Source organism: Pteronotus mesoamericanus, unplaced genomic scaffold, assembly GCF_021234165.1.
Source record: "Pteronotus mesoamericanus isolate MK-2021 breed Mesoamerican mustached bat unplaced genomic scaffold, CSHL_Meso_final contig_78, whole genome shotgun sequence".
Classification (NCBI taxonomy): domain Eukaryota; kingdom Metazoa; phylum Chordata; class Mammalia; order Chiroptera; family Mormoopidae; genus Pteronotus; species Pteronotus mesoamericanus.
In genome coordinates this window covers 6,056,540-6,084,500 of record NW_026555258.1, presented here as the reverse complement: position 1 = coordinate 6,084,500, position 27,961 = coordinate 6,056,540, and the positions used below count along the sequence as shown (strand labels likewise).

Here is a 27,961-nt window from a genome sequence, read left to right as displayed (position 1 = left end):
TGATGGGTGTTTCTCTCCCTCCCTTTCCCGCTCTCTGAAAATAAATAAATACAATCTTTTTAAAAATAATAAGATTTTTTAAAGAGAAAGATTAAAAAAATTAGTTGATATTTGGAAAGGTGGGGTCAAGTCCCTTGATCCTAAGACCAGGTGAAAAGGAAGAATACAGCCTGAGCAGGTTCCAGGCGGGTGAAGCCCTTTGGTGTTGAATAATCATTAATTGTTGGTCTCACAGAAGCCACGGGGGAAAGAGAGAAACAAATGTCTTGCTGGTATTCATTTCTGGTCCAGCTGAGTACATCCGCAGGTTGAATTCAGTGAACAATGCTGATGTGAATTTGGCACAACCAAAGAATTTGGTTGGAGGGGTCACTGGCCAGCCTCCTACCCACTGTGGGGAGCCTTCCTCCTGGGGCTTCCTTTGCAGGTTGCCAGCCAGCCCATTCCATTGTGGACTTAGTCAGGGTCATTGTGAGTACTTTCTCGTGTCAGACTAAAGTCTGCTTGTATTTGCTTCCCATTTGCCGCCAAGTCCAAAAGTGAACCAAGGGCCCTTTAAGTATCTGAAAACTATCTTGCCTTCCTATAGTCTCTGCTGTTATAAAAACAGTGGGTTGCCCTGGCTGATGTGGCTCAGTAGATTGAGTGTTGGCCTGGAAACTGAAAGGTCACCAGTTGGATTCCCGGTCAGGGCACATGCCTGGGTTGCAGGCCAGGTCCCCAGTTGGGGGCATGTGAGAAGCAACAGTTCAGCATATCTCTCACATTGATGTTTCTCTCCCTCTCTTCCTCCCTCCCTTCCCCTCTCTCTAAAAATAAGTAAATAAATTTTTTTAGAAAAACAATAGGTTTTATCATGCCCTTCTCACAGTATAAGCTGTCCATACCTTTTATAGTCTCTCATCTGAGGCAGTGTATGGAGGGAGTTAAATAAAAGAACAGACCTTCCCTGGAAATCTTACACTAAGTGAAAGGAGCCAGTCACAGAAGCCGTGTGTTATATGATCCACTTATATGAAATTCCAGGACATGGAAAGCTAGAGATTCCAACTAGGTTAGTGGTTTCCGAGGCCTGGGAGGGGAAGGGGAGGGAAATGGAGAGATAGGAAGGTGAGGGTTTGGGATTACTTCTTGAGGCGATGAAAATGTTCTAAAATTGACGGGCGATGGTTACACGTATCCCGGGATGGAAACTGCTTCTGCCCCTCCTGCTCCGGGCCATATTGGGAGGGCTGCGGCCTGACTTCTCCCCTCCTCCTGTGCTAGCCAGAGTCACCGTGGGCACCAAACTGTGTCTGCAGCCATTGTCCCTGTCCTTCCCCCCAGCCTGCCTCCCCTGCTCTTCCCAGTGTACCTACCTTCATGCATCCCCATGCATAGATCTTTCTGGCGTGTGTCTGTGTGGAGCAGGGATCCTCTTGAGTTCTAGTCGTCAGACTTGTAAATTTAAGGGGAGAAATGATGAAGCCTTCTCCGCCATGATGCTGATGTCACCCCCAAAACTTTGGAAAAACAGTACAATACAGGCTTTGTGGCATAAACCTGGGTTCAAATATTGTTTCTACCACTCAGTAGCCAAGTGACCTTGCACAAGTTACTTGACCTCTCCAAGTCTGTTTCTTTATCAGAAACATGGTATTTCATCAGTTTGTGGTGGGGATTAAATTAGATGAAGTAAAGAGCCTCATACAGTGCCTGACACTTAGGCGTTTAACATAAAATGACTTTTTCCCTCCATGGAGTCTTTGAAAATAAGATGCCCAGAATTGGTCATGATCATCTACACTTTTCCTGGGTTGCTCAGGTGAAAAGTGAACAGAAGGGGGTAGAAAGCCTGGGATGTCAGTAGCACAGGGCATGTAGACCCAGGCAGAGCAGCGTGGGAAGGAGGAGTGTAGGTTGGAGAGACCCTGGGCCTTGTAGACATTAGGGAAATTAAAACAAACACAAAAAAGACTTTGGGAACCACAGGCTCTGGTGCAGATATGGCCAAGCCCAAGAACCACACCACACAAAACCAGTTCCCAAAAATGGCACAGAAGAGGCATCAAGAAAGATCACAAAGATGCAAATTTCTCCAAGTTCCTGAGGAACATGCACTTTGCCAAGAAGGGCCTGAAGAGGTGCAGGCCAACAACGCCAAGGCCGTGAGAGCATGTTCCCAGGCTGTCAAGGTCCTCGTAAAGCCGAAGGAGGTCAAGCCCAAGGTCCCAAAGGGCAGCAGCCGCAAGCTCGATTGAGTTGCCTACATCGCTCGCTCCAAGCTTGGGAAATGTGCCGCTGCCGGCATAGCCAGGGGTCTCAGCTTCTGCCGGCCAAAGGCCCAGGCTCAGACCAAGCCCCAGGCGGCAGCTCGGGCTCGGGCTCCCAAGGTGGCCCCGGCCACTACGAAGGCTCTGCAGGAGAGGCCTCTGCCTGGCAACGTGAGGATGGTCCCTGGACTGCTGCCTGCACGGGGTTGGTGTCCTCCTGTGCTGTTGGTAGAAATAAACCTGAGGCAGGGGCTGTCAAAGAAAGAACAAAAGAAGGAACCCTCCTGGGGGCAGTTTTCTTAAAAGTTAACTGAAGTGGTAGAGTCACTCTACATGTCAGTGTCTTTGGCCCAGATGTTTCACTGGATGGAAATGGGCCATGGATGGTCTTTTCCCAAATACAGAGTTCACTTTGAAGTTGTGAAAATTCAAGTAGAGCTTAGTTAAAACCTTTGGAGATTATCTCACTTACTGCATTATTTTGCAGACGCAGAGCTGAGACTTAGGGGCCAGGCTGGTTGAAGGCAAAGCCAGTAGCAGAACCCAGGGTTTTGACTTCGCCTAATTTTGCTCAACATACTGTGCTTCCCACCATGGCTGTTAGACCCCTGATGGTGCTCAGGAAGCAGCAACCGAAAGGGTAGGCACGCTCTTCCTAAGTATGGGATATAAAACTCAAAACAACACCTAAAAGAAAGGCTTTGTTGTCTTAAAGATGCACCTTCCTTTGAAGTAAATAAACAAATAACAAAGGTAGGACATAAGAAGCTTCTTATCTGCTTTCAACTCTTGGCATGGCTTTCCTGGAAGCTTGAATTACCCAGGGTCAAAGGGGAAATGAGCTGGTGGCTGTTCCTGTTCCAGCTGTTGCTTTGTGAAGCTTTCTACTTCCCACCAACCCCTGGCTGCCTGCCTTCTTTGCCTAAGTCGGCCCTCCCCTTGACGGGAGTTGGATGTATGACTCTAAAAGGCAAAAAAAAACCCAACCATGTACATTGCGTGAGAAAGCTCTCGAAGACCACAGAAACGCCAGTGGTGGTTGGGGGCAGGGGGGCATGGGAAGTGGGCAGAGAGAAGATAGTTTAGATCACCAAGAATAAGCACAAACTGTTAAATCCTTACCTGTAGGTCTGACACAATTGAACGGTCCTGCTAGTTAAAGCCAGCCCGCCGCAGTGTCTGCCTTCATCAACCTGTTGGCCTCTTCCCCAGCTGACACGCAAAATGCTACTGTCGTCTCCGGTTAGTGCCTTAGAACTGAGTTTGAATCCGCAAGATGTTAGAACTGGAAAGGTTTTCAAGGTGCCCAGTTCAGTCCCCGTGTTTTACTGCCAGAGAGGTTAAATTACATCTCTGTTGCACCCCTTAGTGATGCATTTATAGACACAGTAAACGTTTTTTCTCCTTTTTTATTCATGTCTTGAGTGTATTCTTTTTGCTCGAGTCTCTTCTTTAACCTGTATAAAAAGTAAAGATAGTATCCGGTAAGTAGTTTTATAGCCAAGGAAAGTCTTTTCTGAATAGTTCCTAAGAGCCAGCTTGGTTAAACGAGTTATTACAGACTTCCCCCAGCTGCCCTTCACCCCCTGAAGGCAGCTCTTGGGTGGGTTTCGCACTGTTGTCCGGCCCTTGTCTCTGCTGCCCTCCCTGAGCACAGAGCAGGCAGCTGCTGAGAGCTGTGTGCACTCATTGGACCATCTCAGTTTTAGCGTGTGATTCTGAAATCACTTTTAAGAAACTGAAAGGATTCAGTGTTTTAAGAAGTCTGCTCTTCTGCCTTTCCTATAGAAGAAGGGAAAGCGTGAATAACAAGAAAGTAGCTGTAGTAAGCAGTCTGAACACGGGCTGATGGTTAGGTCCCCGCTGATCAATTTTGAATTGGTTAAAACTTTTCTGATCTTTTTAGGTGATTGGGTTTTTACATGCCAGTCTCAATACCATATTGTTCCTCTGCCCCTTGTACTTGGCATGCGTGCAGTCTGAGGGAGAGTCATGCTCTTCTAAGAGCAGAAAAGGAAGAGAAATTATACTCTGTGGTCTATGTGGTCTCTTGCTTCTGCAGAACTTCAATTTGCATACTGCATCTCGAAATCCTGTACTTAAACCAGCTAAAGCTGGGTTAATTTTGTACACTTCTAACTTTCTTTTAGATAAAAGAAAAAGACATCTTTGTTAGTAGGCATTGACCTTGAACTTGGGACCTTGATGGGGCCTGGCTTCTCACCAAGAGTAAACAGAAGCCATCCAAGAGACTGTTTTCTCTGTAATATACTTCTCTTTCTCTCCCACATTCACAGGCGTTTTCTTCAGGGCGTTTTTGCCAAAGCTAGAATTTCTGGTTTTAATTGCTAAAACAAAAATAGATTAAGGGGATTTCAGGACATGTTTGGAGGATGTCATCCTGATGCACCAAATGTTGTGTATTCAGTCCCTGGTCAGGGCACATGTATGAATCAACCAATGGATACATGGACAGGTGGAGCAACGGGTGTTTCTCTCTCTCTCAAATAGATGGATGGCGGGGGGAGGAAACAAACAAACAAAAAGATTAAAGGGATTTTTACCTTTTTTTTTAATCATGACAGTTACCTTAGATGCCTTGGTTTCATATGTGCCAAATGAGGCGGGTGCATGGCTCCTCTTCGTTGTCTGTCTGTGGGCTGAGTTGCGAGCAGAAGGGTGGTCAATAGTCCTGCCTTACACCCTGAAACCCGGCTGCCGTAGGGCTACGCAGGACTGCACGTAGTATCTGTCTATTCTTGTTAGAGGCGAGGGATAATCGCCTGCTGCAGCTGTGCCTCTGAAATAATAAATCGCTGCCATATATCAGTCATTAGGGACCCTTCAGACTCTTCTTCCTGTGCTTTCCTAAAAGAATCTAGAAAAGAGGCACCTCCTTGAACATATTCAGGTTGACATCCAAAAATTTACGTCATAAACCTAATAGCTGCAGAGATGATATAATTACTGGCATATGGTACATCTGCTTTAAATGTTTTTGTCAGTTTTGGTTCTGGTTTTCGTTTTGCTCAAAACCTCAGTTTGCAAATTTGACTCATTCAATTTATGGAAAATGCCCTACATGGAACCTAATTGGCCCGGCCAGTCTTCACTTTCGAATCAGTCTGGCTGTCACATAAAATCTGGCTTCTTTCTCAATTAAAAAAAAAACGTGTCAGTAGTCATTCCTCTGACATCGTCTTCTGAAAATCATTCTAAGCTAGATAGGTACTAAGTAGTTAACTGGTAGACACGAGATGTGGAGCGTTGCCCTGGAGTGAGTCATGGGAGAGCGTCCTATGATGCTCTGGGGCCACTTATACCTGGGCAGCTCATCGGGGTAACTTGGAATGGGCTCCCACTGGGAAGGGGGAAGAGAAACATCGATGTGAGAGACAAACATCAATTGGCCGCCTCTTGTGTGCACCCCAACTGGAACCAAACCTGCAACCTAAGTACTGTAGGTGCCTCATTGAGAATTGACCCGCGACCTCTCAGTTTGTAGGAAGATGCTCTAACCAAGTGAACCACACCGGTCAAGGTGCATTCCTGTTACTTTTTTATTGGATCTTATCTTTGTGGTTCCTGGACATTTTTGTATTTCTGTAAATATTCTTGAGCTTTATTATGGAATGCAGCTTATTTGGAAATAGTTTGAGCCTTTTAGTGCTTTAAAGTTTTGTTAGGCAAGAACAGCATTTAGTACGGGACTAGTTTTGTCTCACTACGGAGGCTAAGCCCTCTGAGTGCCTTTTCCGAACTTGCCTATATCAAGGGCTTTCCTCTCCGGCTGGTGGTGGGAACAGGAACTGTCCTTGTGCTGCGATGCATGGTTCTTCTCCCACCCTTAGGCAGCCCCCTCACACACATGTGCTGTGGCTCCAGGCAGCCTGAGCAGATCTGCAGAACTTGCTGTCGGTACAGCTCCCTCCTGTTCAGACTAGGTCCTGTAGACTCTAGGTGCCCTGCGCCTCCCTGCCCCCTGTCACCCCTTCAACATGGGGGGACTGCTGGGCTCTGCCTGGGGACCATCTCTATACCGTAGTCTGGAAACCCCAGCCAGGAAGCTGAGGCAATTGTGGGCTCAGCTCATTTGTATAGCTCTCCCAGGAATCACTGTCCTTCGTCACCTGAAGTCAAGTGTCTTAGAAACATCATTTCATGTACTTTGTCTGGATGTCAAATTGTTATGGGCAGGAAGGTGAATTGGTCCCTGTAACTCCATCTTGGCTGGAATGCCCTGAATTCATAACTCAGTTCTGTGGTATAGGGGTCCATTAGATTAAAAGCCAGTTAACAGCAAACACAGGATTTCTTATGTTTGTAAATGGGGGCCCAAGACATCCCCTTCTGCTCCATGTTACCAGACTTTCAGTGCATAAGAACAAGATTATTTTCATGAAAGGATGGCTTGTTTAGTTCGGGCTTTTGGCTCTGTGTGTGCTCTTCTTAGTATTGTTAAGAAACAAAATTCAACTGAGTAAATATGGAGATCTAATTGGCTTTATTAAGCAATGTAGTGTCCCATCTAGCAACTAGAAGAGCTCTCCAGGGGGCTGTACAAAATGGAAGGTTTTTATTTAAAGATTTTGTTTATTTTTAGAGAGAGGGGAAGGGAGGGAAACATCAATACATGATTGCCTCTCGCATGCCCCCTACTGGGCACCTGGCCTGCAACCCAGACATGTGCCCTGACCGGGAATCAACCCTTTGGTTCGCAGGCCAACACTCAATCCACAAGCCACACCAGCCAGGGCCAAAATGGAAGGTTTTTAAAGGAAGAAGTGTGGGAGGAAAGGGAACTATTAACAAAGGAAAAGAAAGGATAATTTTTAGACCAAGACATCTTCTTCGAGGGGAGGATGGCAAGGGTTTTGTCATGCAGATTGTCTCTTGCTTCTTCTTCCTATGGGAAACACCATGGAGAGGGCCCAAGAGACAGAATACCTACTGGTGCTTGTCCAGAAAGTTCCAGGCTGGTTGACTGTGTTTGTGGGAGAGGTTTAAACTGCAATTAGATCAAGTATCAAATCTAGGTTTGGTATCATGGGCTTTTAGCGCAAGTGACACCATTTTGGACCTGTGGTTTTTCTCTTTAGCAGTATTAAAACTACTTATTTGTGAAGCAACCCCCTTCTTGCTGACTAGGCTTTCTGATCCCTCTGGGTTTCCTTTGTTAAAGGAGCCAGTGACTGTGTACACAGAGACACTCATAAATTGAAGGGGAAAAAACCCTGAAAAGATTACCAGATTAAGGGCTGACTACAAATAAAAGATAATTGGGGGCAGTTCCCAATTTAAAAACAAAGAAAAGGAAAGCAAAAACTAATTAGTTGCATGAACTCACAGTCATTTTCTAGATAATGATAATAAAATAGCTAATAGTTATGAAAGAATGCCCAAACCTATAGAAAAGTTTTATACAAATTTATTTGAGCCAAATTTTGGAGGACATGCCCGGAAGCAAGTGTTAAATGGATTGAGAAAATACTCTGGAGGATTGCAGCTTTGCAGCTTACTTTATACACTAGACTCAAAGACAAAGAGACACAAAGAGACCCAAAGAGAGTTACATCAAAAACACTGGGCATAGATTAAGGAGGTGGGAGAAAGCAAAGCAGGGAAATCTCTAGGACTGGAAAAAAGCAAAATGGAGAAACACATGCTTCTTTCACTGTGGTAGATACAGGAAAATTAATAATTCACATTTACAGCACAGGGAGATAGTGTGCGGGCAACAGGATAGCAACGCGGGGTTTTGTGGTCTGTCCTCTGGGGCCAGTGTTTGCCTCCGAGGAGTCTGGAAAGGAAAATCACTCTGACATTTCAAAGGCATGTTATCCTAGATGTGTAAGAACAATGGACAGAGCTCCCTTAAGCTTAAGATGGATTTTTGCTAAGGAAGCTATAGGTCTGGGATGTGACTGCCCGCCACGGCATGCCCCAGTTAGGAATTTTTATGTTCAGACTATCTGTGTGGTTATTTTATCAGGTTTATTACAGAGCCCCCTTTTTGTTCAGTTACTGAGGGCTCTATGCATTGTTCTAAGAGCTTTATGTCTTATCTAATTTAGTCTTTAACCAACTCTATGAAGTAACAGTATGGTTCTGTTACTATTCCCATTTTACACAGAGAGGTAAAGTAATTTGACCAAAATCACACAGCTAGTAAGTCATGGCCAAGACTTGAATCTGGGGTCTGGCTCCAAAGACTATACATTTAATCAACATACAAAACTGCTTTTTTTTATTTATTTTTAGATTTTATTTATTTTTAGAGAGGGAGAAAAAGATGGAGAGAGACATCAATCGATTGCCTCTTACATGCCCCCAACTGGGGCCCTGGCCCACAACCCAGGCATTTGTCTTGACTAGGAATTGAACCGGCTACCTTTTGTTTCGCAGGCCTGCGCTCAACCCCCTGCGCCAAACCAGCTGAGGCCAAAACTGCCTTTAGATAAGGTTGTTCTTAGCTTGGCGTTCTTGCTGTGCCTTGTCGTGTTTTCTTTTTTTAAAATAATTGCTGTGTGTGTGTGTGTGTGTGTGTGTGTGTGTGTGTGTAGAGTGTGTATGCATATGTTTGTATACCTGGTCATACATGCTTAAGTCAGTTTCACATGACATGAGGATGTTCAGTGAAAGTAAATCTCCCACCTGCCTTTCTTTCCTCAGACCCCCAAGTTCACCCCCTGCACCAAACCATCTCTCCAGTTTTAGGGTATCTTTCCAGAGATGCTCTTCACATGTACAAGTTTAGAAATAAATGGCAGCATACTATCCCCTTCTTCTGCACCTTGCTTTTCTCATTTAGCTTTTCTCATATTTTCAAGTCAGTCCTTTAGAGTGTTAACTTAAAAATAAAAGTGAGAGGCAACAAGCATTTGAGATCCAAAAGAACAGCTATTCAGGAAGCACTAATTCAGGCAGAAACCCAAAGAGTGATCCGATTAAGAGGTAAAAGCAAAGGGTATTTATGAGGAAGGGAAGGAGCATAATTACTTTAATAAAAGGAAGGAATTTCTGTGGGTGCTAATAAACCCAAGAGGGGATTTCTATACCAGCAGATAAGCTTACAAGCTAATTCTAAAGATGTCCTTAATTTTCAGTCTGGCAGTCATAACAAGTAGTTGTTTGGAATACCTGTTGCTTTAGGCCCAGTCCAAGGGTTGATTTGCCCAGTTCTGACATCCTAAGGGTTTGAGGAGTGAGACCAGCAAGGCAGTCCTCTGGGGTGGCAGCCCCACCTCCTTTATGAAGTGGCTCCATTTATAGTATTTTTTATAAAGTCAGTATAGAGCTGCCTTATTCTTTTGAACAGCTGCACAGGGTTCCATTGTGTGGATGTGCCATAATTTATGTACCCACGCCCCTGTTAGAGAACTTTGTTTCCAAACTTGTGCTATTAAAAATAAGACTGCAAAAAAAGGCCTTATATTTGACCACATATATGTATCACACATATGTATGCGTACATGTGACTTCTCACATGTACAATATATCTACAGGATAAATTTCTTACAGTGCAATTGCTCTGCCAAAGAGTTTGTGCTTTTGAAATGCTGGTAGCTGCGACTAAGTTGCTCTTCAGAGAGGCTATACTGATGCGCACACTCTCAGCAGCATATCAGGCTGTAGGCTTCCTCATACTCTTACAGCATAGTTTATTAAACTTTTTTCATGCTCGTGTTTTTAAAATAATGGTATGAACCCTGTATCAAAGGGTCACCTTTGTGGGGGGTGGCAGTTGTTGGTCCTTGCTAGCAAATTTGTCTGCTAGTAAAATAAGAAACAAATGAGCAAAGATTAATTCCCTTGTATTCATAATCATTTGCTCAGTTTAGTCTGCAGACTTAATATGTGCCTGATTCTGGATGCTAGAGGTAGAAAGATCTTCATTTGGTCCTTATCCCCAGGCAGCTCACTACATACAGGGAGACATGGGCGAAGTAGCTATGATATGACGTGCGTTGTATTACACATGGCTGGAGAGAATGGGATCGTGGAACAAGGGGAAATGTTGCCAGGTGTCTTAGGAAATGTTGCCAGGGACTCTTGATCATGTAAAATTCGATGGTGAGTGTCATCCCAGGAACAGCCCAGGTGGAGAGGAGAAAGCTGGGCTCCTTCCAGCGAGCCAGCGCAGAGTGCATTCGGTGAGCCTGGAAGCTCATCTGGAGGTTGCCGGGCACCTCCCTGCAGAAGTGCTGGGCTGCAGGCAGGGAATCGGCTGCCTGTGATTGGAGGGATGTTGCTGGTTGGGATAATGAACTTGGTAGTGTCGGCAGAGGTGATTGGCCGCGCCCTGCTGCAGTGAGAATGCAGACTGGATGCTCGGGTCCTCGCTCGTGTGATGATCGGTAGTTGAGCGAGGACAGTTGAATAATTGGGAGCTCGAAGTTGCTTCTGCCTCCCGGAGAGGTCTGTCGGGCGATTGCTTTTTCCTTTTTTAAAAAAGCCAAACATTTGATAACCATCCACCTCCAGAAGTGAGTTTTTATTGAAGAAGCTCCAGCTGCTCTCTGCTCGCTGCCAGCAGCCCGGCTGGGCTCTCTGAGAGTGAGCTGCTTCTCAGGCCAGGCACGACAGCAGTGCTAGCAAATTTGAAAGAGCAGGAAACAGCCACTGCATGCCGAGCTTCCAGCCTTACAGCTCCCCAGGCTAGTCCTCCCAGCAGCTGTGTAGCCAGTGACCCTTGGTATTGTGGTCACATTCCTCCTCAAAAGTGACCAGTCACCGTCAGCGACGTTGGGAGAAAGCCGTGATGCTGCAGATGCTGTGGCATTTTCTCTCTAGCTTTTTCCCTAGGGCTGGGTGCCAAGGCTCCAGAGAGGGGGACGATACCGAAGTCAGAGGCACCCCAACTCCTGCTCGGGGAGACCAGATGTCAAGCTTTTTGGGGAAACAGGACGGCAGGGCTGAGGCCACGGAAAAGAGACCCACCATTTTGCTGGTGGTTGGACCTGCAGAGCAGTTTCCTAAGGTAATGGCCCCCTCACGAGGACCTCGTAGTTGAGGGACTGGTCTAGGAACATTTTCCTGGAAAAAAACCGGAGTGTGGGGAGGAAGAGTGGAGTTATAAATCAGTCAGTTTGGTATTGGGGGGCTGGGAAGAAGAGTTAGACAATAAAGAAACCAAAATCTTCAGCCCAGAATCTCTCTGTGGCCACTGTAAAAGCTTTACTGCCCTGCTGTGACCACTCCTGTCTGGCCATTGGGGAAGGAAGGTTGAATGCAATAGACAATTTGCCTTAGATTTGTCAGTTCGGCCCCAGAAAGACATTTGAAAGTAAGGGACAAACAATTACAGTATGTCTTATGCCTTAGCATATCTGAATAATTCAGGGAGGACCAAGCCAAACGGGCAACTTTAAAGTTGAAGCAAACAGCCTGGAACTGGGCAGGGCCAGCCTGTCCTTCCTCCCGGAGGTCAGGCCCCTTGCCATGGTGGGCAGAGGGCCTTTGGGTCTGGAAGGAAGGGAGCGATCAGAGGAGAGGCTGGAGTTTGAAGGCGCAGAGGCCCTTGCCTCTCTTGGGTCTGCGGATCTGCTGAGTGCCAGGGCCTTCTGTCCATCTTGTGCCCTGAGTGTGGGTTATCTCGTCTGACCTATGCAAGAGCCAGGGTAAGTGGAGGTTCCCCCATTTCACAGATGAGGGAGCTGAGGCACGGAAAGGTTAAGTAATTTGCCCAGCAGGAGGGATGGGGGTGAGATTTCACCCTAGTCTGTCTGGAACTTCTCCCTGTATTGCCTCACTTTCCTGTAAGAAAGCAGTTTTTAATGCGACTAGTCGAGTTCTCAGGATTAGAACAGAAAGGCTGTGTGGCTGAGATTTCTCCTGCTTGCAGTAGGAGTGCTCTTGTTCACTTCCTCAGCTTTGGGTATGTTGAATCTTTTCTTTTTTCTCTGGGTAAAAATCAGCTAGAGAAGGAGATTCTACCCCATGTAGTAAAAAATGTTCATTGAATTGAATTGCCATGTTTAAGAGATAAATGTTCGTTTTTCCTTGGCTAAGTCGGGAGGGACCTTTGATGCAACAACTTTTGCTATCTTTTAAGATTGAGCATTGAGGAGAATCCTCGGTCTGTAATGAAATCGTCCTGGTTGGCAGGGATCTCTGAGTCCGTATTATGCTTCAGATGTGCTCCGAGGGGTGTCACTTTCTACCTTTTGATTATTTTAGATGAGCTCAAAAATGGCGGTGGCACAATCTTTTGTGAGGAACTTCTGTCTGCAGACCCCCTTGCCCTGTGGCCAAGGAATTAAGGGGTTGGCTGGCTCCCTACTAAAGTCGCTTACTTTTGACTTGAATAAATTAACTGCTCCGTTTTCTAAACTCATACTGGCACCTCTTGCCAGCCCTTCCCCAGGGTGGCCTCGCATCAGAACTTTCTGTTCTGGACAGCTTAGTTCCTGGCCTGCAGAATCAAAATTGATGGGGGCTGAACCTGAGACCCACACCTTTCTCTAAATGAGAAGGGAGACGGATCAGCTGGCTGTGGGGGTGCCAAGAGGGAAATGGATCAGTCGGTTTGGTTTGAAGCAAGAAAGCAAGCACAGCTGGGTGGTGTGGACTCATTAAAAGCAGACAAAGTGAGCTTTGGAAAAGTAGGGACGGGTCTGCAGCCCATGTCCTTCTCCAGCACAGCTCCTGTTGAAGGTGGGCTTTGGGGCTTATGGTCACTGCCCGATGGGGCCTGGCCTCCCACTTTTTCTCAGAAGGAGGCTCCCCAAACATCAGGGAGCCTTCGAGAGCAGTTCACATTGGTTCCCAGGCTTCTCAGTTTCTCAGCTACACGACTTTGTTTGGCCCTCACTTCCTCTGTCTAAATATGTCTGCTAGTGAGTCAGGTGCCTGCGAGCCTTTTCTCTAGGATCTGTTCCAGTTTCCCCTTCATCTTCACCTGACAGCTAATCTGCCGTTGCAGAAGAAAGCCTTGAATCTGGAGTGGGAGGCACCCTCAGCGCCATCCATGCGTTCAGATCCTGAGGGGCCGTCTTCTCAGAAGCCCAGAGAATTTTGTTTATTGTGTGTCTGATGGCCAAGTGTAGGCAGGTTTCATTGGAAACCGGCTACATGGGGCTGTCATGGCAACCTGACGGTCAGATGGCACTGTGGCCCCAGCAGCAAATGAGGTTCTTGGGAGCTATGCGGGTGGGTGGGGCTAGAGCTACCTGATGCTGGCAAGGCTCCTTCGCATATTAATATTTTGGCTTGCTCTGAGTCATTGCAGAGGAGGGGGGAATACTTTATGACCTAATGCTACACTCCCTCAGGTAGTCTACCTGCCCTGGTCTTGCTCTGGGTATTCTGGCACTTACAGGAAGCACCTGTTCTGCGGGCATGAAGCAGAGTGATAGAACAAGGAAAGCTTGTGGTACCATTTGCCGATCTGAGGATGAGAAGACACTCTGGGAAGAACAGCCCAGAGTCCCTGAAATCTGATACCACTAAATTCGTAGGGCTCTAGAGTTGCTGTCATTGTTCCCGAATGCTAATTGTTATGGAGAGGAAACAAAAATAGATCTGGGTCACAAAATTAGAATTAAAGAGCAGAAGGATGGTGATGAGAGGAGGGGGAGAGACAGCAAGACACATGGGCTCTTAAAGAGCCTGAGCTGGTGTGAAATGTCGGGAACGAACACAAGCCTTGCTTTAAGTCTTCCATATTTGTGTTTCTTGTATGTGTTCAGAAGCAGCGACACAGATATGTTTCTTTCGTTGTTTTTTAGCTACGACTAAGCTTAAACTTGCTCAGGTTATGCCTTTCCCACACACCTGCCACCTTCCAGTGAGGTGCTGCTTACCTTAGTTCTCTCAGTGTCAGCCTGGCAACGGTTCTTTAGAAGCTAATTCTAAAATCTCCTTTTGGCAGTGTTGGGTTTGGGTGCTGTTTTAAGTGGCCGTTGTAACAAGAGTCGGGCCCTAGATAATTCCAGGGACAAAGCATTTAGTTTGGACACTGGGCATCTGGAGATTGTCTTACTTGGGAAGGAAGAATCCCCAGTTTCTACGTGAAAATGGAGTTCTGTGTGACTGTGAAACTCAGGATGGGTGGCTATACACCAGATCAAGTTTGTCCAGTAAAGACACTCTGTTGGACTTGATCACAGCTGCATCGTAACAATGTCGTAACTGCTTTTAAAAATTAACATTGGAATAGGATTCATGTTGGCATTGAAAAATAACATCTTGGTAAGCACAAGCAGAATTTTTCAGAAAACTTTTCCTGATACCGTTGGTCCGTGAAGTAGTAAGCTTTGTTATAATCAAGGAAATTCCATTCTATTTTCTCTAGAAAATGGTTGCTCTTCTTATTGGATTAGTGTTTTAATAATTTTTCCTTATATATCAAATATAGGTTTCCCTTTTATTTGATACTGTTTTTAAATCTGTTCTCTGATTTGTCTTGTAAATACATCATAAAACTCAGTAGTACAAAAAGAAAAAACCCAGTGGTACAGTAACCAAAATTACTTGAAAAACATAGTGTATTAGGAAATGAACAGCTCCAGTTGACTATTTATTCGGTCAAAATACTTGCTATTTAGAATGACTGAAGCCATCGCTGAAATGAAACACTTCAACAGCTCTAAGTAATTTATTTTTGTTTCAGAAGCAAATGTAAATAATTTAACGAAGGAACATCAGCATTTTAAAATTCAGCTGTATTATTTATAGATGTGAACCTCCTCTAAAATAAAAATAATAATGCATTATCTTGTTGAGATGGATGACATTGACATTGGAGCCTCAGAGGCCTGCCAGGCCTGATTCATTCTTTCAGAAACGGCTTATATCCAGCACCTTCCATGATCAAGGCAAGAGCGCCTTCTGCACCAGGAGGTACCAGTGTTTGAAACAGTAGTCTCCTGCCTTCAAGAATCCCAACTGTAGAGATAAAAATAGCCCCAAAACAGAACATTCTGGATTAGACAGTTTAGTGTTGTGGGGATTATTTAAGTGGTAACCTGCCCGAGCTGTCTCTGGGTAGCTGATTGGACCCACCCTAGTGAAGCCCAAGGTCATAATGTTTATATAGACTCATCGGCAGATCTCCTGTAGAGAGGCCGAAATGTCATAGAAGTTCATGAAATCCGCTTTATGCTATACAGCGTGAGCTTCATCATCTTATTTTTAAAAGCCTTTTTTCAAGTTTAAAGTCTTCACAGAAAGCTTTTTAGCAACGTAAGAAATTCCTTTTACTGTGGTTGACCCCCACAGGGTAGCCGCCAGTTTTTATCCCTCCTGCGAGCGCGAGTCGGTCTATATTAGGAAGTGGTGCGTCGGAGCAGGAACAAGCCAGCCCGACTTCCTTTTCATCTTCGTGACGTGCTCTCTTCCTCCTTCCTCCGCAGCACGAATCTCTGACACTTTCTGTGGGGAAGGAGTGAGGGAGACGTAGGCTCCCCTGGGGAGGATCACCCTGAAGCGAAGATCAAGTCGTGACTTCCAGGGCCCTGAGATTTTCTCTCATCCTTACCTCAGAGGGGCGTTCTAGAGCTTTCTGTGATGGTGGAGGGGTGAAGTTGAGTGCCTGCAGCTGTGGAGCACTAGAGAAGGAACTGAATTTTTCTTTTAATTTCATTTAATTTAAAGTTTCACCACATGCCTGTTGAACAGCGCAGTTCCAGGCTAGACAGCTAGTTACACCGGACTGTCCCGTGCTCTGAGGGAACGGGGCGCTGAAGACTACCGCGCGGGTCTCAGGGAGGCCCTGGCTGCCCCCACGTTGATGCTGCCCGGATGTCCCTTAGCTCAGTGACCTTTTAGCCTGAAGCGTCCTCATCCGCCCCGTCATTTCGGCTCCTCAGTCTGTGGGATCCCCGGGGGATCCCGCCTGCAGGGGACTGGGTGGGCTCACAGGTGGGTGGCCTGGGAAGGGTCACCGGAGCCCATCGGAGCTGTACCTAGAAGGCTGTGGAGCCAGGCGGCCCGAATCCAGGGCTCGGCCAGCTGGGGCAGGCAGCTCGCTGCGGATGAGGAGGCCACGGTGTGGCCACTTCATCGGTGGCTGGGGACCTGGCCCTCCGCCACCCCACCCCGCACTTCTGCCCTCACAGCTGAACTGGGCCGTTGTCAGTGACCATTGATTCGGCCCCTGCGTCCACTTATTTTCCCGTTGGGAATGATTGACTAAGGGGAGAAAATCGTCGTATTGTATGACGTATTTGGAGACCTTGTGAAAAAACAGGCTGAAGGCCATTTGTTCGTTTGGCGGGGTTGGCAGCCTGAGGGCGAAGGGTTGCTTGGACTGGAGACAGGGAAGGCAGCGAGCTCTGCCCCGTCCTGGAAGAGTTAACTCCGGGAACGCAGCCGAGCGTGACGGCAGCCCAGATCTTTGCGTCTCTCTCTTGAGCAATCGAGGGCTTTGTGCTCATTGGCTGCTGGCGGGACTGAGAGGAGCCGAGTTTCTTCTTAAGTCAGAGGGCGGGGCCTACGCAGCCAATGACTGCGGCGCCCCGGCAGGTCCTGCGCGCTTTGCCGGCCGGCCTCGTTCCCGCTCTCCCGCTGCCTCCACTGCTCCCGCGGCCGGCCGCTGAGCACCGGCTCTCCTGCCAGCATGCTCTGCCTGTGCCTGTACGTGCCGCTCATCGGGGAGGCCCAGACCGAGTTCCAGTACTTCGAGTCCAAGGGGCTTCCCTCGGAGCTGAAGTCCATCTTCAAACTCAGTGTCTTTATCCCCTCCCAGGAGTTCTCCACCTTCCGCCAGTGGAAGCAGGTGTGTATGGGTGTGTGTGGGGGAAAGACAGTGCTGGTTGCGTGAATGGATGAGTGCTGGTGGGAGAACACTTGTGAAATGGGAATTTTTTTCCCGGTCGTCATGTGGCTATAGCTGGTGAAAGGGCTACTTCACGGGAATGGCCACCTTTCATGTGACTTCCAAGGAAGGCTTGAATTATAGGGAAGCCACTTGTAAGAGAGATGGAAAGGAATTCTCTTGTTGGGGGTGGGAGTGGGGTTCCTGAGAAGGGGGTACAGTCCAGCTGCTGTGGGGTGTTTCTCTGAGCTGAAGGGAGGAGGACAGGAGGACACAGCAGGAGAGAGGCTGAGAGGCTTCTTACTGGAGGCCCAGGAGTGGGGACCGGAGCTGCGGAGGCTGGAGCTGGCCCGGCTCTGCCCGGGGGGAAACAAACCAATGTGTGAGGTTGGCGGTGGGGGGGTGGGGGGCAGACGCCCCTTTGGAGCAGGGAGGCAGCAGATATCATTACCATTTTAAAGACAGGAAACAGCTACAGGCTGTGGAGGTTGCTTGCCTCCTAAAGTGCTACCCCAGCTTCTATGTTAATCCAATTCCATGCCCTCCCCCAGTGCTCGTGGTGGCAGGAGTCAGATGGTTACAGGGGATGGCGATCTGCATATCCTGAGAGGGGGACAGAAATAGGACCAGTTGTTCTGCGGTAGAAGCAAGGAGTTGGAGATCATTTTGAAATCATTCCCTGAGCACTCCTGTATCACAGGGCACCCACCCCAGCAAGGTGACTGGTTTGCGTTGGTGGCAGGGCAGCCAGATACCACAGTGCTTTGTTCCCACCATTCACCTCCTCCCTAAACAACATGTGGAGTCTGTTTCCGCCCCTGCCATAAATCTAGAGCACAAATGTCTCAGGAAGTTAACATAACTTCAGATAGTAGATAAAATACCAACATTGGTCTCACATTCCAGCCACACCCATTGCATTGTTCTTGGGACCATGTTAGGTGACATGGTATCTGCCCAGGCCTCCTCCTAGCACCTTGGTGGCTAAGCAGTCATAGAGAGCAGTCACATGGTTCAGAGGGAGACTGATTAAAATCATTGGACAGCCAGTGGTCTGTCAGTTTCCAACCCCATTGGTCAAAAGACTTTGAAACCCATATTGGTTTGTAGATAGTGAATGGATTCTCACTGCGAGAATTGGTAGACACAGGAAGATTATAAGCATCTTCCTTAGGAAATTTTTGTTCCTACTTTTGGGGTGTTGCTGGGTTGGAGTGACTCATGTATGTCCCCCACCTTCTTGAGATTAATCTTTTGGGTGGCAGCAGGATCTCCAGGGAGGTGGCCTAGGAGTCCAACAAGCCGGGCTTGAATCCCGCCCACCACTTCCCTAGCTATGTGGCCTAGAATAAGTGACTTAACCTCTTCAAGCTTCTGTTTCCTTCACTGTAAAATGGGGGAAGTGATAGTGCCTACTTCCTAGAGCTGATTGTGAGGATTCAGCAGGTTACTAGAGGTAATGCATTCAACAGGACCGATGGCTTAGAACCCAGGCCCGCAGGGTCTCTTCAAGCCTCTTGGGTCACTAACCTAAGTAGCAGTCCCCTGCTGGTCAGCACCTAGTTGAGGGAGCTGAGGTTGGTTATATCATCAGGCTATCCCGAGACCGGAGACTGGCAGCACCATCAAGCAAGCACATGCCCAAAAATAGTTGCCGGGGGCTCTTACTGCTTCTCCAGCCTCGAGTTCTCTCTGGCTGCCAAGCAGGCATTGGCAGGGGCCACCTCTGCCCCATACCTTCAGCCGGGCCACCCGACTGTTCTTGGGCCACCGCCACTTGTAGGGATAAAAAGAGCACGCTCAGAGTTCCCTGGTGGAATCTGGAGCTCCAAGGCTATCCTCACACTTGGGCAGAGAGCATGTGGGCTGAGGCCCAGCGCCAGGGATAGCGCCGCAGGGGAGCCAAGCAGCTGACCCTGGTGGCACAACGAGTTGGTCTATAGAACGCAAGGAATGAAAACTCACCAAGCCTGCCACTGCTGGCCTCTGACTGAAGGACTCCTTGAGGGGGCAGGGTGCGGGGGAGGGGGGGCACCATTTCCTCTTTGCTTGTGAGGGAAGCAGGGTGGGCTCATGCTTGGGTCCTGGCCAACCCTCAGCAACGGGAGCCTCTTGGGTGACTAGGGCCACCTCTTTTCACAGGTTAGCACAATCGTTTCTGGGAAACAGGGCAGCACAAGGGACAAGCTAGTGCATGAGCTAAAAGACAAAACCTTACTTTTATTTCGTAGAAAATTGTGCAAGCTGGCGATAAAGACCTCGATGGGCAGCTAGACTTTGAAGAGTTTGTCCATTATCTCCAAGATCACGAGAAGAAACTGAGGCTGGTGTTCAAGAGTTTGGACAAAAAGAATGATGGTGAGTGCTGCCTCGAGCCAGCGGCTGGCCTGGCCTTGGGCGCTCCCTGGGCCTGGCTCCCAGCTCACGGCTTCTGTCGCTGCAGGGCGCATCGACGCTCAGGAGATCATGCAGTCCCTGCGGGACCTGGGGGTCAAGATATCCGAACAACAGGCAGAAAAAATTCTCAAGAGGTGCGTGCTTAGCCCGTCTCTGTAATTGGTGTAACGAAACTATCATGAAAGGAACGCTCGTGCACTAACTCTGGTGTCATTCTCTGTATTACTGACTCCGTTCTCCTAACTCCGGCTTCTGGTAGTTTGGAAGGATGAATAAGTAACCCCTCCCCACGTTTCAGGTCAGCTCTCATTTGAAGAATCACTAGTCACCTGGAAGTGTGCCCGATCACCAGTGACCCTGAAAGAGAAAAGAGTAGTGGCGGGGGGGGGGGGGGGTTCGTGGTTCAAGTAGGTGAAAGGTGAGCGAGGAACACCCTTCTTTACCTGGTCATAAAGGGAAGGGGGCTCACGTGGCAGCCCTCCACTTCAGGTGCACACAACACCATAATCACGTGTGCTGCCCCCAAAGCAGGCTGAAGGGGAGCGGTGGTCCTGGGGGGTGGCACAGCTGTCACTGTGCTGGGAAGTCACATAGGGTAGACCTAGGAGCAGTTCCCTCTCCTGGCTGAGCCTCTCCGCATCACTGTGCCCTGAGGCCGGCTGGTCGGGGACAGCAGCCTCCTGTGCCCGCTCCCCGGCTGCCATGGGGGGTGCGTCCTCGTGCCGTGCTGCGTGGCTGTCTCACTAACATCTGCTTGGAGCACTTATTTGTGTTGTTTCTCCTCTCTCCTCTGCATCCTCCTTTGTCTGTCTGTCAGAATACGGACGGGCCACTTCTGGGGCCCTGTCACCTAGTAAGTATCCATGTCACCCTGGTGACTGCCTCCATCCTTCACCTCTGTGCCTGATCAGAATGGGGTTCTTGTGGGCCATTTATGCCATTTTTGTGCAAAGTGAGGTGCGGAGCCACCTTGCCTTCTTCTCATCGGGGCAGAGGTGCCCTCGGCGGCCACAGGCCTGCCCTTGGCTCACCTGGAGGAGGGAAGTGCTGCTGACAGGTGGGGCTTCTTTACACATGGGCAACCGTGCGTTCCTCTTGCAGCATGGATAAAAATGGCACGATGACCATCGACTGGAACGAGTGGAGAGACTACCACCTTCTGCATCCCGTGGAAAACATCCCCGAGATCATCCTGTATTGGAAGCATTCCACGGTGAGCCCCGTGCTCCTACAGCCTGAAGGCGGTTTCTCCCTTGTCTGTTCACAGGGTCCGCTTCACCCAGCATCAGTCCCCATCCTGGGATGGGGAGGGGGGTGGGGGTGGCGGTCCCAGCTTGCTTCCTTGTCAACAGCGAGACTGTCCACTCTTCTGCCAGCCGCACGGGGCCCTCCGCATGCCCCCTCTGTCTCCCATTTTCCAGCCCACCCGAACTCCCTGACCATTCCCCAGACACATGGTTCCCCTGACAAAGGTGCCCCCCTGTCCCCATGGGCTGCCTGTTCTTCAAGGCCCACTTCAAGCACCCCTCCAAAGCCAGTGAGAGTCTTCCCCGCGAAGGGCTCTCTCCGGGGAACAAGTGGTATTATCGCTCTATGTTTCTACCCCCGCCATCCCCCTTTGTGTGCTGTTTCTCTCTATGGCAGAAGAGTATGTTCCCAGCATCCCACATATGCTGCTCTTTCACCCTGTCGGAGCTGTGGCTGAGAAATACAGATCGGAACCCTCACTGGCAGGGGCCAGATGGAGGCCCTGCCCTCGAGCCCCTTTCTTGCATCCCTCCCTGCCGGTCTTGGCCAAGCACCCCCCAATTTTAGCGTGATATGCCTGGGCTGTCAGCTCCAGGAGGGGAGGCTGCGGGACTCCCCCGGCCTGTCTCCTGCAGTGTCCAGGCCAGGGTCTCCCCTTCAGGGGACGCCTGGTTCTCTGTTGGGTAAAATTATGCAGACCACTGACCCGTGGGTCTGGCCTGCAGCCCGAGGCCAGCGCCAAACTGGCTCTGTCTGACCAGCCGGGATGCCACTTGGAAGGGAGGGCAATGCACAGTTGCGGCCTTACATAATGTTCTGCCAGCGCGATCCGGTTACACATCGGGTTTCAGGAGAATTCTTACCCCTGACTCAGTCGCTTCAGTGCAGCCAGCCTGGTGATCCTCCGCTGGAATGCCTGTGTAAGCTGTTCTGGCGGGAGCTCCCTGGCAGCAACAGCCAGGCTGTCTGCAGGGTTTTGTAACTGTTTTCTTCCAGCTGTGCTCTTACATTCTGTACCTGGGCCTCTCCAAGGCCACAGACAGGGACCAGAGTTTTGCCACCTTCACAGTGAGGGGGGAGGTGCATCAGGTGCCCACCCACAGTTCTTGGCGTGCTCACCATCTGGGTGGCTCCTCGGGGTGTCAGCCATCCTATACGGTGGAACATTATGGACCTAGCTGTCCACCAGCAGCTTTGCCACAAGCATCAGGGCCTGTTTGTTTGATGCTTTGTTGATCTTCCTTGCAGATCTTTGATGTAGGTGAGAATCTGACAGTCCCTGATGAGTTCACAGTGGAGGAGAGGCAGACCGGGATGTGGTGGAGACACCTAGTGGCCGGAGGTGGGGCTGGGGCCGTGTCCAGAACCTGCACAGCCCCGCTGGACAGGCTCAAAGTGCTCATGCAGGTAGGTGGGAAAGTAGGCCTGAGCCTCCTGGTGTCCACCCTGCGGTTCTGTGGTGGGCTGGTCTCCCACCTTTGTCTAAGGCCCTGCTTTGGGCCCATATTTTTCTGTCCCAATACACTGGATTGGAATTACTGCTCGAACAAAGGCAGTGGTATGTCCAGGCCTAGGTAACCTTTTGCACATAGCTGATCTAATTTTATCTGAGGCCCTTAAGTCAGGGGCCACACTGCAGGGTATAATGTGGACAGATGAAGCCTGTGAGAACAGGGTGTGGCAAGAACCTTTCTGTAGGCACTTCCTCACACACAGGGGAAGGTGTGAGCACACGCTCACCTGGCCCAGGCACCTTGACTCCATGTCCGCAGGGCAGAGATAAGCTAAGCCAACGTCAGGGGCAGGGTTGCAAAATCACCCGGCACAAGTGTGCGCTGTTGGACTTCAGCACCTTCTGAACAGTGGCCAGTTGCCCCTTGTCCCCACGCTTGTTCTGGCACTTTCCTACTCAGAAAGGATGTCATCCTTCTCTTCGCCCTTTGCTCCCCTGGGCCTGCCTTGGTTTAAAGCCTGTTGAGGAGAGTGTGGCCACCCCACCCCAGGGGCACAACTGTGTGAGCCCAGGCGAGTCGCCTGATCCCCAGGACTTATTCCTTTGAGCCAAAGGGCTTGTATCACCGCTCTCGTCAGTTTGTTTCGTCACCAACTTCCCAGGGATGCTGTAGATATTGAAAGCATTTCACTTGGGTAAAATGAGCCTATCCTGCCATATACTTTAAAGTAATCCAGCGGGGGTGGGGCAGCGCGGGGGCAGCTTGGCTCTGGTTTCATGGTTGTGGAAGCTGACCATGGCTTCCTGGGCGCTCATTGTATAATTCTCTGTACTGTTGTACATACTTGAAATTTTCCCATAATAAAAAGCTCAGTTTTTTAAATTTTATTACAACACAGTCCTTGTGGAGGTGTTTAGCACAATGTTGGCACACAGTGGGTGCACAGTGAGACCCAGCTGGACCTAGAGTAGCCGCATTTGAGTCTCACAGCAGTACAAGCGGAAAGAGCCTGCCTGTCGACCGTGGTGGTCAGCCAGTGAGAACAAGCGCTTTGTAGGATGGCAGCCGCCCTGTGGCCACTGAGTTCTTTCTGACCGTTTGTCTTTCCCTCCTCAGGTCCATGCCTCCCGCAGCAACAACATGTGCATCGTGGGCGGCTTCACCCAGATGATTCGAGAGGGAGGGGCCAAGTCACTCTGGCGGGGCAACGGCATCAATGTCCTCAAAATTGCCCCCGAGTCGGCCATCAAATTCATGGCCTATGAGCAGGTGAGGACCTGGTTCCCAAGGGAAAGTTGTCGGTTGGTGGCCACCTGCTGAGCTTCCCCTGGGCTGAGGTCTCTGCCCCGCTGATGCCCCAGAACCTGCACCCGAGGGACAGCAGGGCAAGGCAGAAAGTGGGAGTAAACAGCTCTGCTGCTGTTTCCACTGTGAGCCAGTTCCTTCCGTTCTTGGGAAGCATCCCCTGGGCCAGGGACACTGTGCTCCTCTGAACCTGACTGGTCCTGTGAGGAAGGGTGGGGCAGGGGTGGGTGCCGGGTCTCTCGGGTGCATCAGTTGTTTGCTCCCTGTTGTAGATCAAGCGTCTTGTTGGGAGTGACCAGGAGACTCTGAGGATTCACGAGAGGCTTGTGGCAGGGTCCTTGGCAGGGGCCATCGCTCAGAGCAGCATCTACCCTATGGAGGTGAGGGGCTGCTGTGGTCCCGGGCAGTGTGCGTGGGCTTGAGGGAGAGGGGTGGGCCGTGCTCACGCTTCTGTCACTTCGGTTGGGTTCTGCAGGTTCTGAAGACCCGGATGGCCCTACGTAAGACAGGCCAGTACTCAGGCATGCTGGACTGTGCCAGGAAGATCCTGGCCAGAGAAGGGATGGCAGCCTTCTACAAAGGCTATGTTCCCAACATGCTGGGGATCATCCCCTACGCTGGGATCGACCTCGCTGTCTACGAGGTGAGGCCCTAGAAGGCTCAGGCCCCTTGAACTGATAGAAGATTCAGAAACCCCCTCCTCATCACATCCCTGCCTGTTGTCTTCCTGCCTGATAGACCACCAGCAGTGGCTGGGACAAGGAACCAGCACCAAAGAGTGTCTCCTTCAGACTCATCTGTTCGTTACAAGGGCCTCCTGCCCCCAGCCGCTCCCAAATTCTGCCCCCTAGAGGCTTGGCAGAGGGATCTCCAGAGCATGATGCTCCTGGAGTGCTGCCCCTGCCTCATCTCCATTTCTTGACCTACCTAGGAATCCCCAGTGACAGCAGAAACAAAGGGCAGGCAGGCCAGGAGAATCAGGTTACAGTGGCTTCAGGGATCCCACGTGATAGGGATCCAGTAGCTGCACCGCCCCCGCCCCCACCCCAGTCCCCCAAGCGTCTCACTGCCTCACAAGCTCCCCTGGGGCTCACAGGCACTTAGGCTCACCCCTGCACCCTCTCCCCTTGCAGACACTCAAGAACGCCTGGCTGCAGCGCTATGCGGTGAACAGCGCAGACCCTGGGGTGTTTGTGCTCCTGGCCTGCGGCACCATGTCCAGCACCTGTGGCCAACTGGCCAGCTACCCACTGGCCCTGGTCAGGACCCGAATGCAGGCCCAAGGTAAGGCTGGACCCATCTCCCTGGGCAGGTTGGGATCCAGGGAGGAGCTAGCAAAAGGCCTCTGACAGACAATCTCCGTCCCTGCAGCCTCCATTGAGGGCGCTCCAGAGGTGACCATGAGCAGCCTCTTCAGACAGATCCTGCGGACCGAGGGAGCCTTTGGCCTGTACCGGGGGCTGGCACCCAACTTCATGAAGGTGATCCCAGCCGTGAGCATCAGCTACGTGGTGTACGAGAACCTGAAGATCACGCTGGGCGTGCAGTCTCGGTGACGGGAGGGAGGCCAGTCCCGCCCGGCGGACTCACAGATCCTGGGCCTGCAGCCCCGGGATGTGTAGCCATCTCATTCTGTGAATGTGCCGACACTAAGCTGACTTAAGCCAAGCTGTGAAAACCCTGGGACGCACCCACAGGGCGGGGGGAGAGCTGGCAGGCCCCCTGGTTTGTCCTGCTGACCACGGCCAGCCCTCGTGCCTGTCCCAGGGAAGACCCGTGGGTGTGCCTCAGGCCCAGGGGTCAGCAGGACACAGGCTTATGCGCAGTAGGGACAGGACGTTTCCTGCAGGGTCTGCCAAACAGCAGGGCTTGAAGGCCGGCTTAGTTCTTCCATCTTTTCCTCCTGCCCAGACCGTCGGCCATGGGCTCTTGCCCCCAGCCTGCTGGGCATCTTCGCCGTGCCCACTTTGCTTCTTCCTCACTGCTGTTTTCATATGGTAGGAGGAGGGCTACAAGCCCACTCCCACGGCCCACCTCACTCCTCTCCCCTCAGTCTATGGAAGGGGGAGGGTTGCTTCCACCTGACCTCGCGACCCGGACTTCCCCGGCGCACAGCATCGCCTGTGGCTCGGTCGCACGGGGAAGAGGGAGGAGGCTGGCTGTGGGCTCCCCCTCACCTGGGCGCTGACATGCGTGTGCATGCAGGGGCAAGGCCCAACCCCGCCATTGGCTGCCTGGTGCCTGGCGCATGGCTTCCCGGGAGGCTTGTGCTGGTCCTGAAACCCAGAGGCCCCTGCTCTGCGGCTGGGGCCTCCTGGTGCTCTGAGCTGGCCCTGGAGTTGTGCAGGGCTGGCCTGAGCTCAGAACCCATCTCTGTTGCTGCGGCGGCAGGAAGGCAGTGGGGCCCAGCGTTGTCGTGGGAAGGCCAGTTTCTGCCCCATGTCTGCATGCCTGGTGAGAGAAGGAGAAGGGGTCAGTGGCCTTAATTGTAAATTGTTGGAAAAGGGGCTCTGTTCAGAAAGACAAGCCGGACAAATGTGCAAGTTTCGTGCTTCCAGAGGGAAAACAAAGCAAGTAGCTTGGCTGACTGCATTAAAGTCTTTCTGACGCCCCTGGGGATGTGTGTCCAATCCCAGCTGGGGCACAGCGGGACCAGCCTCACATTCCACTGATGCACCCTGTCACACCGCTTGAAGTCTATTTATTTCATATTTATTTGAACAGAGTTATGTCCTAACTATTTTTATAGATTTGTTTAATTAATAGCCTGTCATTTTCAAGTTCATTTTTTATTCATATTTATGTTCATCGTTGATTGTACCTTTCCAACACCCGAGAGGTGGGCTGAGGAGAGAAAGAGTGGCTGTGGGAGCGACCTTCAGCCACTGCCCGCCCGACAGAAGAAGGGCAGGGTGGGGCGGGCCTGCACCCAAGAAGCCTTAGGATCTGAGGGTTTGATTGGGGGCGGGACAAGCAGGAGAAGTCTCAATTGCATTAAACATGGAAGTCCAAATCCTCTTTCGGACCAGAAGGATTTCTGTATTTCCCCCTTTCTGAATGCCAGGGCAGCGCGGTGCCTATCACTGTGAGTGTGAGAGGGGGGTCAGCGGAGAGGGTGGCCAGCTCCCCGCCCCACCTGTGAGGCGGGCGTCTCCCCCCCGGCTCCCCCACCTGCTGCCCTGCTCATTAGCGCCGGTCGGCCTGCAGCCTCGCAGTTGCACTTTTCATTCCACCAGAATGGCCCAGTGAGGACAATTTAAATAGGATGCAAAGATCAATGCAAAACTTACTGTTATATATAAATATACTTATAACTGGAATTGATGAAAAAGCAAATTAAGAATTGGAAGTTGTCATTTAAAACAGCCTTCTAATAAAGTTTCAAAGCTGATGATAGAGCCGATTTTTCTGTCTCGACTTAGGTGGTGTGGGGTATTGACATGTTAGAAAAAGAACCCAATTTTTTCATCATAGAAAACAAGAAAGCCACCCCCTCTGGGTTTCTCAGAGACACTCCCTCTGTCAAATGCACGTTGTTGGGTTTGGGGTGCTGTCCCTCTTTCTGACTCAGATGCTGAAATCCCACTTTACTTTCTGTCTGTCACCCCAGGTCTGTGTGTGCAGCCCTAACATAGTGCCCGATGCCCAAAGTACTCAATAAAATGTTCCTTAAAGAATGGCCCACAGTCTGATCCCCTGGTAGCCCTGGGTGCCGCGGGTCGGGGACAGCACGAAGCAGCTTGGGGAACCTGCTCAGAGCTCTGACATTCAGAGGCTGTAGGGAGGCACGGAACTGTGCCCATGGGTGAAACTGGCACATAGCGTTTGTACCAGGTTGAATAGTTGCCCCTCCAAATTTGTGTCCGCTAATAAAGAATGTTGCTTTATTTGGAAATAGGGTTTTGCAGATGTAGTCCAGTTAAGACAAGGTCACACCAGATTAGGTGAAATCCAGTGGCTGGTGTCATACAAGAGGGCAACTTGGACAGCCACCCAGCAGAGACGTGGAGGGGGCGGTGACGGCAGCCGGCTGTTGGAGTGCCGCGCCTGCCGGAACTGCCAAGGGCTGCGTGCTGGCAGCCACCTGAACGGAGAGGAGAGGCGAGGACAGTTTCTCCCTCGGACCCTCCGGAAGGAACCACACCTCCAGCACCTTGACTTCAGACCTCCGGCCTCCTGAACCAGGAGGGAAGGGCTTTCTGCTGTTTAGGCCCTCCGAGTTGGTGGTGAGTTGTCAGCCCCGGCAGATTAATGAGTCATTTGCCTCTGTTGTTTGGGTCAGGGTCACAGGCACGGATCATTTCTCAACCACTGGGTCTTGGCAAACTGCCCCCCCCAGACTGTCCCATCCTATCCAATCCTCCCCTTGGGACAATGGCCTGGGTTCCTCCCAGATGCTCAATTCCATCCCTCTGGGAGAGGGGCTTCCCCAGCACCGATGTTAACTGTGGGAGGTGCTGGGAGGAGGCTGCCCCTCTGAGCCCCTCCCAGCCTGCCTTCCTACCCGCCTGTCCCCTTCCTATGGAGAAGGCCTGCCCCGCCGCCAA

General features: G+C 50.4%; 1 protein-coding gene across 6 annotated transcripts in view; it reads left to right on the top strand.

The window, feature by feature from the left end:
• SLC25A25 (solute carrier family 25 member 25) overlaps positions 1–26,810 on the top strand; it is a 30,702-nt gene extending 3,892 nt beyond the window's left edge. The window contains exons 1-11 of one of the 6 annotated variants that reach the window (XM_054584320.1): positions 10,643–11,232; positions 19,242–19,368; positions 19,454–19,541; positions 20,225–20,260; positions 20,509–20,620; positions 21,904–22,062; positions 23,226–23,378; positions 23,687–23,794; positions 23,890–24,057; positions 24,548–24,698; positions 24,786–26,810. In XM_054584320.1, coding sequence (XP_054440295.1) covers positions 11,014–11,232; positions 19,242–19,368; positions 19,454–19,541; positions 20,225–20,260; positions 20,509–20,620; positions 21,904–22,062; positions 23,226–23,378; positions 23,687–23,794; positions 23,890–24,057; positions 24,548–24,698; positions 24,786–24,970 — 1,506 coding nt within the window. In that variant the 5' untranslated portion in view covers positions 10,643–11,013 and the 3' untranslated portion in view covers positions 24,971–26,810. Of the gene's footprint in view, positions 1–10,642; positions 11,233–16,713; positions 16,972–19,241; positions 19,369–19,453; positions 19,542–20,224; positions 20,261–20,508; positions 20,621–21,903; positions 22,063–23,225; positions 23,379–23,686; positions 23,795–23,889; positions 24,058–24,547; positions 24,699–24,785 lie in introns of those variants that run through there. The other 5 variants (XM_054584323.1, XM_054584319.1, XM_054584322.1 and 2 more) reach the window with 5 other exon arrangements.
• Positions 26,811–27,961: the final 1,151 nt, after the last annotated feature.